The sequence below is a fragment of the Neopelma chrysocephalum genome, unplaced genomic scaffold, assembly GCF_003984885.1.
Source record: "Neopelma chrysocephalum unplaced genomic scaffold, ASM398488v2 Primary Assembly neopelma1_59, whole genome shotgun sequence".
Taxonomy (NCBI): Eukaryota; Metazoa; Chordata; class Aves; order Passeriformes; family Pipridae; genus Neopelma; species Neopelma chrysocephalum.
Window position 1 is genome coordinate 2,794,929 of NW_020897714.1, and position 13,546 is coordinate 2,808,474.

At 35.5% G+C, this 13,546-nt stretch overlaps 1 protein-coding gene across 8 annotated transcripts in view; it reads left to right on the forward strand.

Annotated features, from left to right (window-relative positions):
• The window catches only part of LGR5 (leucine rich repeat containing G protein-coupled receptor 5), an 89,800-nt gene that overhangs the window by 37,236 nt on the left and 39,018 nt on the right, over window positions 1-13,546 (forward strand). For all 8 annotated transcript variants that reach the window (XM_027680055.1, XM_027680057.1, XM_027680056.1 and 5 more), the window contains one exon: window positions 2,649-2,720. In XM_027680055.1, the coding sequence (XP_027535856.1) occupies window positions 2,649-2,720 (72 nt within the window). The remainder of the gene's footprint in view (window positions 1-2,648; window positions 2,721-13,546) is intronic.

A 13,546-nucleotide genomic window follows, 5' to 3' on the forward strand; every position in this document is an offset into this window, starting at 1 on the left:
CTGAAAGTTTCTCAGTTTTTCCAACTGTATCAGCTAGGCTCATCAAATATATTACTTCTCCCTACAGTAGTTGCCCTTATATTCTTAAACCTTTATAGCTAAAAGAATAGCACATTGCCAAAATAGACTGGAATGGCCTGTGTATTAGTTCCAAGTGTGTTAAAAACTAGTTTAAAAAGACATTGTTGATCAAAATTGGGAAATAATTTCTGTTACATCCATCTCTGGAAATATTTAAAAGATGCATAGGTGTGGCACTTAGGGACATGGTTTAGTGATGAACATGGCAGTGCTGGGTGAACAGCTGGACTGGAAAGATCTTAAGGATCTTTTCCAACCTAAATGATTCTGATTCTATGAAATAGGCATAGGTAATGTTTAGGAGTTTTGTTTTACAAAAACATCTTTGTATGCTATGTTCCAACAAAAGAATAATCTGGAAAAGAAGTAACCAGAAAAAAAGTAGCAGAAGGAAATTATTTAACTAAAAAGAGTTAGCATTTGCTGCAGTGTACACTGGGAAAGAGGTTCTCCTCCATCACATGATGTGGAGCACATACTTTACCACATGACTGAGCCCAAAAAGGAGACTAGGACATAGGAGTTCACTGCTGGCAAATCCAGCTCTGGGGTCTAAAGATGTTATTAAGAAAAATGCACATATTGTTGATTTTCTCCTTGTGCATCAAAGCACATAATGAAAGCCACCTCCTTTTATTCTAATCCTCTTAAGATATTAAGGTCTGGTCAGTAGATTGCTTCTGACTGGTTCATCATGGGGTCCTGTGGGTGATACAAGCAGACAAATATTGCTTGCTAGTAACAGAAATTAATATGCTAGAAAACCAGTTTTTCTTGGTCAGCCAGAGCACTGGTTAATGCTGGTTTTGTAGAATGTTCTAAATATGTGTGTATCTGAAGATTAATCATTCCCATCTTCCAGCAGGGCTGTTTTTTAAGTCCAAAATGTGATTTGGGATGTTTCCAAAACCCCATTAAGACATGTGTTGAAAATATCACAGTCAAAATGATCTTGTTAAAATATTGGGTTTATCTTAATATTCAGTAGTATATACTTCACTACCTTGATGAGGGGTTTTTTTTGCCAAATAAATCCATGTTTTTGTTCCTTTGCCAGAATAAACCCTTTGAGCCTTTATCAAAGTAAAAGGGCAATAACCTGCTAAACAGTATGAAAGAATTAGGTGATAAAGTATTACAGTAAAGAATGAATTTAATAAGTACACATTTCTCAAATTATACTTCGATTTTGAAGTGAATGCAGAGACCTTACTCAACAGTGATTTGATAATTGTTGTAAAGTATTAACACATTTCCTTTACTTCAGAATCTCTATGTGAAGTATGTTTTTAAATTATACATTTTAAAATTCAGCAAAAGATCAAACATATATCAAGCATATATTCTGTAATGTGAAACAGACTGTGAATAAGAACTAGATGGAGTAGGCATAGGATGCCTACCTACCAAAGTACAGATAACTTATTTACCTTGTAAACTCTCAACAGCTGGAAGAAATCAAGTTATCTAAATAGTACCCGAAGTAGCTGGAAACTATAAGCACTGCTACAAATGCATAGATATGTTTAAATAGTGGGGAGTTTTAAATTACTATATAACGTTTGCATAAAATATGCTGGTCATTCTTAATTTTATTTTAAGAATCTACAGGAATTTTGTTATAGTCATGTAAGTTGGATCTTCCACACAGAATTTTATTATGCAATCTGTTTACAGGTTTTGTACTTAATGAAAAGCAATTATAATGGTACTGTGGGGCATGGGGAAGACAATGGAAAACAATGAAAAAGCAAGTTAAGAATAAAAAGGTATTATATGAAATTTAGTCTAAAACATAGCTTGAATGAGCTCTGACAGAGCTGATATGGCTAGTAGTTTCCTGTTCCAGGAACTACTGTGGAACCCCAGCAGGAAGTGTGCTACAGAGTGGGATCACATTACACCCTTGTTTTATGGTTCATTTCACTTATTTAATGCAATTTGAGTACCTGTAACAAAAGAGCACTCAAAAATTGCATGTTTATTATTTGAAAATATATCATTTCTTTGAGTCAAGTTGGGGTTTGGGGACACCTGATGTACCTAATGTGGGGCAAGGCAAATCAGTGTGACCATACAGCAGGTTGTACAGCAAAGGCAAAGTGATTCCATAGTCATGAAATATAAAGGATGTTGCAGATAGTCTGTATTGGTATGCTTTTGCCTGTCTACTTTAGTAAACCAGGTGTACTATGGTGCTACAACAAAAACAACAAAAATCATAGTAGTTTTTCTTTACTACTCCAAGTAGATTTTAATACAATACAGTGGTTTATTAAAATTATGTTGACTAAAAGGGTTGTTTAGTGTTCCAAATGATTTATAGGGTGTGATAAAACATTCCAAAATCTCTGGAAATGAAGAACATGCTATAGACTGTATTTGATTTCACAACCCTGTGTTCATACGAAAGAAGAATGTTTAATGTGCTAACTAGATAATGATTCATCAGTACTGGCAGAGGAACTGATTTTTGTTAATGTAGTACTTAAAAATGTGTGGAATGAACAGCTGGATGCCACAGTTGTGGCATGCCATATTAAATCTGTGTCTGTTTTTCCCTACAGTGATCTCAGTATGAACAACATTACTAAGCTGCCCTCAAACCCTGTGCACAATCTCCGCTTCCTGGAAGAGCTGTAAGTATCATTGTATTCTTGATGGGCATAGTCAGCACTAGACACATTCCTGTGTTTGTCTCTCATACTTACTGTGGGAACCAGATAAAATGGTGCAGGAAAGCTGTCAGCCTGATACTTTTGACACATGCGGAAACACTTAGTTGAAAAAAACCCAATTGCTGTGATTCTGGAAATGAACTTATGAAAGAGTTACCATGAGGCTACAACTTCTCTAAGCAGAGACAGAGCCAAACAAATTAAAATTTTTAGACAAGGGCTGTTTAAAAGAGCTGGATTGCTTTTTGGAAATAGTTAAGCAGCAGGATATTAAAAGTTTGAATACTGGCTCATGTTTATTAAAATCACAAGTAAAGCTGTAATCAAAACCAAAACCTGCTGCCTCATTCTGCCAGTGTCAAGGACAATTGAGTCCACATTTCATAGTATTGAGGCTTCTTGTCCTAATCACTTTTAATTACTCTTTCCTTACTTTTAAACTTAATGTCCCTGAAGGCTGACTGTAGAATGCGGGATCCTGCAAAAAGCTTAGTTACGCTATCTAGGACGTTCACTGAGGGAAAAAAGTACATTACAAAAACTAGCTGATCAAGCACAACATCAAAAGAGGAATGCTCGCTTGAAGTGATGGTGACTAACCAAAAGTGAAAAGTATTGTGCATTCATGAGACCTGGATTTGGCAGTGACTCTAGTTATAATGGCCCAGGCTTAAAAGAAAATTTAGGTTTCTGAGGAGTGATTGAAACTCTATAACTGGTGCACCATAGATCTTGTGGAAAAAAGCTGGCGCCTGTATTTGTGTGAGTACCTTTAAATGTTGATTAAAAGCCTTTTATGAAACATGGTTTATAAGTTTTAAAGTGAAAGTCTTCTGTTTTATAGCATGTTTAGCTGCTAACACACCATAAAATCCATGTAAGAAATGCAGAATCATCGTGCTACCTTTCTTGCAAAGACAGGTCTGCAGAAATGTGTACAATCTTCTGCAATTTAGGTGGGTATTGCTGTGACAATTTTGGTGTCCTTGCTAATGCTTATTTGAATTTTGCCAGCTGGTCTTTCCAGATGGCATCTATGCATCTATGAAAAAAATAAAATATTGAAACCATTTTGTAGTGCTAACTTTGGAGAATACCCTATTTGCAAACAGATTTTCCTTTCATGACTTATTTTTATTAGTCAGCACTTGTATTTAGAAAGCTTTACTTCTTTTCAGTCTCTCTTTCTTTACTTATTTCTTTGATTGTCAGTATCTTTCTTGCTGTTAGTGCAACTTTAGAATATTGTAACAGATATGAACATAACAGGGAGAGATGTCACACACCAAGTGTGTATGAAGCGAATCGTGCCACAAAGCCCCTGCTTGTGGACTTCTGCATAGTGTTCATGCTTGCTTGTCCAATTTCCTGTCAATTTTAATAACCCTATTAAAACCATCCAACCCAATGATTGGTCTCTAGTCATTAAAGAAAAGAATTAAAAGTTTGGACTTTTCCTGGAAGGAAATTCTAATACATGAAGCCAAATTACCTTCACTGTTTCATTTTATGGTCCAAAGTTAGATGACTCAAATAGCAAGACTTAAGTCAGTGCCTGAGAAGCTGTTCTGTAGTCTGTGTCATCTTCCTGATCCAGACCTTTGAAAGTGTTCTTACCTTCTTCTTGTGCTGGGCCTACTTTTTCCGCTGGAAATATTAACCCTTTATCCTTAGAACCCTCTGTTCCAAATCAAGTAATGCCAGTCCTTCACTGCTGGTAATACCAGAAAGGTGTTTATGTCTTTACTGTGTTTTGTTTTACATATACATAGTCAGCCTTTCTATTTGTTTTGCACAAGCGAATAATTTCCATTTCTCATTAATTTAATGCTGTTTTGTGAAACCCTTCCCGTTTGTATTCCCTTTTAAAATAAGCATGGAAAACTGAAGCCTTTGGAGATGTGAGGCAATTGATTACCTCCTCTTGTTGTGCTGAGAGATTCTTTGGTGTTCAGAGACATGCAGTACAATTCAGCCTAGTATTACTTGGAAAAAAATTATAGGCAATGGAAAGGGAACTGGATATTCAACTTTGAAGTAGGGGGTAACAGCCATTGTTGTTCTCATGCTCCCCTGTGTTAATTTCTGAGCAGTGATTGTGCATATGAAAATTATTTTTCCCATCCAGGCATTGCCATATGATGGTTTTTTTCTAGCTTAACTGGGAATTCTGTGTTTTGTTTATGTGGCTCACTTAAAAGGTGCTATTGAAAAATATAACTTGGCCCGTAACACAGACATTGTTAAAATAAGATTTTATGAGATCTTTACCAAAGCAATGTTCCATAAAATTAAAATGCGTTTTAGCAATGTCTGTCCGCTCTTCGAAATACAAAAACAGCAGGAGCTTAAAATGCATTTTTTAGGGTTTTTTAGTGTTGAAAAAAGTATTACTAGTACCTCTATTAGAGATCTGGTTCGAATATCTGATAAAAGCCAATGAATGATCCACCTAAATTTCAGCTTAGATGTTATATCCTGGATGCCTGGTTTGGCCATACTAATAAGTCATTATCCCAAAAGAACTAAGATTTTATTAAGACAGTTAGACCAGTTGTTTCACCTCCAAAGCAGTGATATATAAGCCAGGTCTGTTCAGCCAGTTCTGAACTTCCACGCTGAATCTGATCTACATTTACAATCAAGGTTAGACATCTCTGCACACAGCATTCTTGCAAATCTGATGATCATACCTGATATTTATTCTTAACCAAAGACTATGATCACTGAAGTACAACATATTAAAAGTATGCTGTATTTCTGAGGTGCACATTTCTCCGAAAATTTTGGAAAACATTGAACTTTCTAACTCCCAAAAAGTTTAGTTCTGAGCAAGATCTTTTATTTGTGAAAATGTTGGACCTTTCAGGCCTAATTTTCTCTTAAAGCATGTATGATGGAGCTCCCACCAAGAAAGAAATATGCTTCAGCTGCTTGATTATCCGCAAGTTGCTCTGCATGAACTTGTACAATGCCATTAAGTTAAATTCTTCATTATAAATTCAAAATAACTGCAGATATTTATCAGTCTGACCAAGTCCAAGATTCAGTCTCATGAGGATTATTTCTAGACATATGACATATGTCATTGTACAATATGTGTAGAATGCCTTTACTAATAGAGCAGGGAATGAGAGTAATACATGGAAAAGAGGTTTTTAAAAAATGTAAAGACTTACCCAGGGTGAGACTCTTAAAAATTTTAGTCTACTACATCTGAGCGTAGGCCTAACATTTTGTGATTAGTAACACTTCAAAGCAGTGCCTGAAACTGTTTTATTTTATAAATTAATGTCTCAAAAGTGAGGAAGAAAGCCAATAAAAATTTAAAGCTATTTGAATCAGACCTAACTGTAAAATCTCTCCAGTTATATATATATCCACATACACATACATATGCATAAATATATGTGCAGACACCCACACATGCACATATATAAGGCTTTTACTTTAATTTTAAATGCAGGAACATTCCACAGATAAGCAAAGCTCCAAGTGATTTTTAGTAAATTGCTGTTTTTCAGGAACTTAATATAAGTGTTTTAGTAAAGCAACAGCAAAAGACTGTTATATTACAATTACTTTACTACAGAGCAGGACAGTCCCAAATAACTTCTTTTTCACAAAATCAAGCAATGAAGTCACCCTAAATTAATTGCAATCTACATACAGGTGCAAGAGCATTTTTGGACACCCATGTGATTATTTTAAAATAATCTTAAAAGGAATTTAATATATATCTACAAAGTTTTTCAGATTGATCTTGGCATTATTACGGAAGTCAGGCAGAAGTGCCTTTAAAAGTACATTTTACTGTAATATAGAAGTGCAGAATTACAGATAAAATATATAATAGATGTATTCTGTGAATATTACCATTATTCATGTTGAAATACCTTTACACTGCAGAATTGGTTAAGAGGCCTCTGTATAAATGAAGTCCTACATTACCAGGCATGATCCATTGCCATCTGATCTTACTTATTTTTTCCCTTTCACTTCTCTCTGTTTGCTCTTTCTTCCTACAAAGAGGTTTTCAAAGCTGTTAATGAGAATTAGGTATTCTTTTCCCCACAGACTCTGAGCACTGGGACTGAGATCTCTGGTCTTTGAAAACTGAGAGCGTTTGCCCCTGGGGGTCCTGTACAGTCTTTATTTTTGTGCTGGTGCAGGCACATTGTGACTAGCACTGAAAACAAATTCTGTACTTTTTACTGTTAAGTAAGCTGGTGTAAAACATGAAAATGGTGCAGCCATAGTCCAAAAATTTTTTGAGCAAGTGAGGAATCTTGTATTTACTTCAACAGCCTTGGTACAATATGGTTAAATACTACAATCTTTCCCAAAGATTAAGCTGCATAAATTTGAAAACCTCCAAGACAAAAAAAGTAGAAATGCCTGCAGCTGCAGAACTGAAGTAAAAATAGAGTGTCATCTATTGGTCTCAAACTGTCCCCACATTCCAACGTCACTTCAATACCAGTGTTACAGTTCTTGCACAGCAGGGTTTAGCAGAGCTGTTCCAGGTGGAAATTGACTTGTGTCACCTCCATCGACTAAACCTTCAAGAACTTTCACTGCTAAATGGCATGATCCCATAGATTATATCAGAGCTGTGCAAAATTTAACACAAGTTGTGAATTCAGTTCTTCTTATAAATTATGAATTCGGTTTCTTCACTTCATGTGTGCATACGTGTAGATCAGACAATGGCACTGTGTTCAGTATGTGGTGTTTTTCAGTAAAAGAGGTACCTGTCACCAGCCCAGCAATTGGTGCATTGTAAATTCTGTTGCTGTAACAAACTTTGTTGATGCCTCAGGACTGTAGTTTCCCAACTTTGCTTTAATACAGAACTGCACTCTAAATCCTGACAGAGGAATGTGCACCAGTTTTCTTGAAATTACCTGTACGCTGGTAAAAACAGTAAGAAGATGTTTACCTAATTAATCAGCAGGAAACAATGACAATAGCTTTCTCCCCTAGTGTTTGCTTGCAGAGTTTTAGTTTAGGAAAGAACAAACCTAAGCACAGAAGATCCTGCTGTATGAACTAGCAACTTGTAGCCTTCACACCCACAAAAAAGGGCCCTCATGTTCTGGAGCTGTCACTGCCTTTGTTGCTGTCCCTTTGATGCCACCAAAGCGAGTAACGACAAAGAAGTCGCCCATGTGGATGTGTCAGCCTGACATCCTCCAAACTGCCCTTTTTGCTGTCTTACCAAGAATGACAAGATGAGGAACAAAAAAAAAAAAAAACCAAAAACAAAAAACAGAAAAAAAGAACAACACACAGTAAATGCTAAATCAGAATTGCTTGCATTGCTTGTTGAATAGCTTGTGCTGACAGACAGTTATTCTGGAAATGTTAGTGCAAATTGCATGGAGCAGCCTTGACACTGGAGCTGCTGTGCATCTGTGGTATAAAGAAGGGGAGGCGATGGGGAAGGAAGAAAATAGAAGTGAAAAGAGTCAGATATGCATGAAAGCAGAAATAATAAATGTTCTAGGTTGATATCCAAGAAATCCTGTAGGCACTGCTGCGTTACTCTTATTGAGCATCTGTTGAAGATTATTTTTGGCTTGTAGCTTATAAGTGCTTTCTGGAACTTGTAATTTATTATCCAGCAATATTCATTAAGAACTAGTTTAGAACATCAAACAGGGTCATTGGAAGAGCATTTTGTGTTTTGCGATCAATACAGATAGTGACATTATACTTAATTAGACTAAGGTGAAGCATGCTATATATGTATAGATCTTGAGGCGGGATTTTAATTTAATTCTTACACATTCTGTGTGTGCTGCAGTAGCAAGTATGCAGAAATAATTTCCTTTTTTTATCAGTGGAAGTTCAGCCTGTTTGTAGACTGCTTGACTTCAGTGCAGTGACCACTTTTGGTACCTACATGGGTCAATTTTTCACTTGCTTAGGATTATGGCTAAAGAATTCAGCCCATATGACATTTATATCTAACAGGTTCACAAGCACAGTAAAATCAACTTCTAAGTTGTTTTTCTGAATTTCCAAGCAGGAGTAGCAGTAACTTCTCCAGTAATTCATTGGTGCTGCCTCATTGTACCACTCAGGATAACAGCAGCAACCTCAAAACTCGGATCTACACTATTTGTGTTCTTTGTCTGTCACACTGAAATGACTAAACAGCTAACACATTTTTCATTATTGACAGTGTGATCATGGTGTGTTGTACTGCAGTACACTTCAGCCAGTTCCTGCTATTAATGATTATTGTTATTAATTCCTAACCTTTCCAGTGATACTGACACTACTGGGATAAACTGAAAAGCAGCATCAGAAGTGTAAATGACACTTGGAAGACCCAGCTTAGGAAATGAGATATGTATGATCCGCCATTTAATGCTCCATCTTGCTGTAACATTTAAACAGTGAGAAAGAAATTTTAACAATTTTAAGGTTGTTCTGAGAGTAGTGATTTGGTGACAGTATTCTCCAAACACAGAAGGAATGCCTTTTATTAGTTGTATCCATGGGGTCCACTGCTGGGAATCAGTGTGGGATTTCCTGGCTGATGTTAGGCTCCCTCCAGACAGTTGGCCTTGCTGCAATTGGAAGGCAGTTTCTTGGATACCTGTTGAGCAGAAGGGCCCTGTGGGAGTCCTGTAGAAGAACAAACCATCTTGTTTTTAGCGCTGGCTAGGGACAGCTTCACAAATGGAGAGATCAGTTGTCTCTAGCGTTTACTGGATCACACTCATGCCAGGTGCAGAAAGAGTCTCTGCCTTTTATACATGGAGAAAGAAATAGCATGTTTTAGACCATATCCTTAACTGGCAAAAATCTGTTTTATCAAAGCCAGCTCAAGATCAAATACACGCTGATTTAATTCCAACTGCTTTAGGTCAGTTGGAGTTATTCCAGTTTACACCCTATGAGAATTTGGCACATGCATTTTAAAAGGCAATTAGGCCCTAAAGCAAGAGCAGACTGTGTTATATTTGAATTTCCAACTAAATTGTAAGTAGCAATAAATATCATATACAGCACAATTATGACTTGCACACTCCTCTCCCCTTTTTTAAAGAAAGGAGAATATCTTTACATTTTCTTCTTTGATCTCTCTGAGCATCAGATTTTTTAATATATCATTTGACCTGCATTTCTTTTTATATTGCTATAATTAGTTTTAATTAATGCAACAGATTGAAATATAAAAAGATAATTGAAATACAGACTAACATTTAAATTCCAAGTCTAACATAGTAATTCTTAAATGTTAGAATATATGTTGATGTCACCCATTAGTTATTAACACTGTAATTAATCACCCATTAATTCATGCATTCCTATTGCATTGGTCTGAGAATAGTCATTAATAAATATAAAATTAAACTCATCTCAAAATTTTAGTTGACTTTGAGTAAGTGCTGGATGAATGTCCATTTTGTCAGAGCTTTTTTAAATGTAAGAAGAAGGAACATTTCATGTTACCTATTTATTGATGTATATGTAAGCCGAAGAAAATTATGGTCATAGAAATATATAAATTACATAGTGGCTATACTTTTATATAGGTGGACTAAATATATATGTAGTTATGTGTTTATGTATCTTTGATATAGTTTCTCAGTAAAAAAAATTGAAGCAAGATTCAGGATTGGTAATTCTTCCTTGAACAAAGACAGTTTTTTATACCAGAACAAGTTGTTTTAGAAAAAGATTTGGAAATTTATGTTTTCTTGTTATACTTCCATGTTCCTCCCCAGGCAGCCATTTCCTTCCTTAGAAATTGGGATAATAGTTTTAGGATTGGTAGTAGTGCTATTGGTGCAGCTCCTCAGAGACAAGTACTGGCAAGTATGATGCTGTGGTAGGATGCAAATGAGAGTCCTATTTCTACTTGTGTCAGCACAAATTTTTCCACAGACATCAGTGAGACTGGTATTTCACCGTGGATCTTTATCAGTTATTCAGAAGTATTATGGCAGTTGGAGAGGCAGATCAGGCTTTTAAGAAAGAAGTTTCAAATTACAAAAGAGAGTTTCTTATCTGTACACAAGATAAAAAAGACACGGTCATGATTACATGAATTTTAATGGAATTTTCTACATCACATGCTAGTGTTTTAGCACCAAATTCAGGAAGGTAACACATAGCAGCAGAACTGTCCCATCTGTTGCGGTTTTTCACTGTCTCAGGCCTTATATAGTTCCAATTTCTATTCAGAAAAGCAAAGATTTTTTTTTTTCAACAGTTTTTAGGTTCTTCCATATGACCCCTGTTCAGTTTTCTGTCTGGAGAGTTTTTTAGCTGTAGTATACAATGTAGCAAATTATAAATAGAACCTCTGTTTTCCAAGAAAACAGGCAAATATAAAACTGACTGAATTGTGACTCTGTTGATGTTAACCTACTCAAAAATATAAATTTTTACACACACATATATATAAACATATTCATGATAGCATTCTCTTAGCATGTACAGGCTTTGCTCACATTCCTTAAGTAAAATCAGCAAACTAGTTAGTGAACAGAAGTAAAATGCAGAGTCAAAGAGACATCAAGGCAGGATAGTAGTTCACAGAATTATTTTTGTAGAAATCCCTCTATCTTTGCATAGTTGAAGAATGATTTCATATTGCACTCATCATTACATTCTATATAGGATATTGCACTATGTGAGAACTGATTAAGTATAATGCAACACAAGTGATGCAATGATATATAATCTAATCTATATGAAAGAACATGCACTGGCACTAGTCTAGCAACATTGAGTCAGTTTGATATTCATATTATAATTTACTGGGATAATAATAAGAATCCAATATATTTATTAGAAATTTGAGTGTAATGAATTTCTACTTAACTGTATCTGTTCTGAAATAGAATTACAAGAGATTTCACTGCATTTTCTCTTCTTAACAGTGGAGCTTGTCTCCTTTCACACTGTTTATTCCCATCATACGTTGAGCTGATCACTATCCAGAGTGTCAACTGTTCTCCTGCATTTCAGCACCTTGAAAGAGTTGATCAGTAACTTGTTCCAGAAAATTCCATTGTGCTAATCCTGTTAGAACACAACATGAATATTAATCAGTGTAAACATATACTTTTTCTCAAGGAGACAATTACCTTCCTTTCATGCCCTGGCTATAGGTTTGATACTACTAGATTTTGAAATACGCTTCACAAATGCTTGTTCAGCATTTACTGGACTAGATTTTACTTAGGCAAAGAAGAAAAGCAGCCACTACTCATATTGTACTAGCACTGTCTGCTGCAGACAGTGAGAAGTAGCTGGGTTAGATTTGCCACAGGTTCTTTCCACAGTCAGTGGAAAGGTGCTTGCTTTGTTAAAGGCCACGGTTTTATAACTGTACGGAGAAGACTTTTTAGTGTTTCAAGTTCACCTTCCTTCCCATCAGGTAATGAGGAGATGTTTGGTGCCAGGAAGGGCTTGTCATGATGCAGAAAACATCCACACATAAAGCTCTTTTTAGTTGTCAAAGAAAAATTATTGTATTAGAAATATAAAGGAAATAGTTGACTGTTCTCAGTTACAACCTCGTATTTATTTGCTTCAATCTGATGAAGTTTTTCTTTTCAGACAACGAAAGGAAAACAAAAATAGTTTCTGATAATTTTTGGAGCTTTCTATGGGTGTCTCACATCTCTTATGAAGAAGTATGCAATAGTATAAAAACATAGCCAATTCCTAAGCTAAAGGTATCCTAGTATCTTGACTCCAGTTGTGGCAGGTACTGAAGAAAACGTGTCACTTCTCTGTAAACTTTTCCAGCCTCCATTAATTTGCAAGATTATTCAAAGCACTGCAAGTAAAATCTAAATCTAAAATAATATAGCTCAGAAAATATGATCCTTTTTTATTACTTTTTCATTAAAGAGATGTGATACATATAAGCCTGAATGTATGTAATGAGATATTTTTAAAATAACAAGACATTTGTAAAATAATGTCAGAAATGCTTGAAATAAAAGAATTAATTTTCAAAAATGGGAATTCAAAGTTGTTCAAATAATAAAAGCCAGACATTTGGTTACATAAATGCTATAAACAAACTATTTCATTCCTGCTCTCCGCAATCATTAACTAAATACTCAACTATAGAGACAGATTTGTTCTCATTTGTTCAGGGAAATTATATTTACCCATTCAGACTAAAATTACTACCCAAAGTATATCCAAAGTTCAGAAAAATATTGGGAAGCTTCGTTCAAATAATTTAGGTTAATAGAAAACAAAATCCCTGAGGTGGAGAAAAATGGACACTGGTAGATACTTGATATATAATGCAATGTCAACAAAGGGATTCATTTTCCCCTATACCAAAGCTGAGAATAGAAAATGCTGCAAGGAAGACATTAAAAATTATCAGGAACAAATAACCTGAACTTAATGAGCTTTGCAGCATGCCTTAAAGAACTGATTTGCTAAATTTCATCCAAGAATATTGAAAGAATTAGACAATTATGCAAATGAATAATTTTTCCTGATTTTTGCAGAATACTACAATGCTGGGGAAGTCCAGTGGGCTGGAAAGATGCTACTATTGTGCCAGTGTTCAGAAGTGGTTTTGAGAAACATCTTGGGAATAGATAGGTGCTTTTCCAGAATTTGTTCCACAGCAAATCGTGAAATAGCCATCATGAGAAAGCATTTACTATGGTAAACGAAGGTCAGACGGCATCACTACATCTAAAATAATTGTTGCCAGGTGTCTGCCTTTTCTGACAATGTCAGTTTGCTTTGTGAGAGAACTACAAGGATATACGTGCATTTGGGAT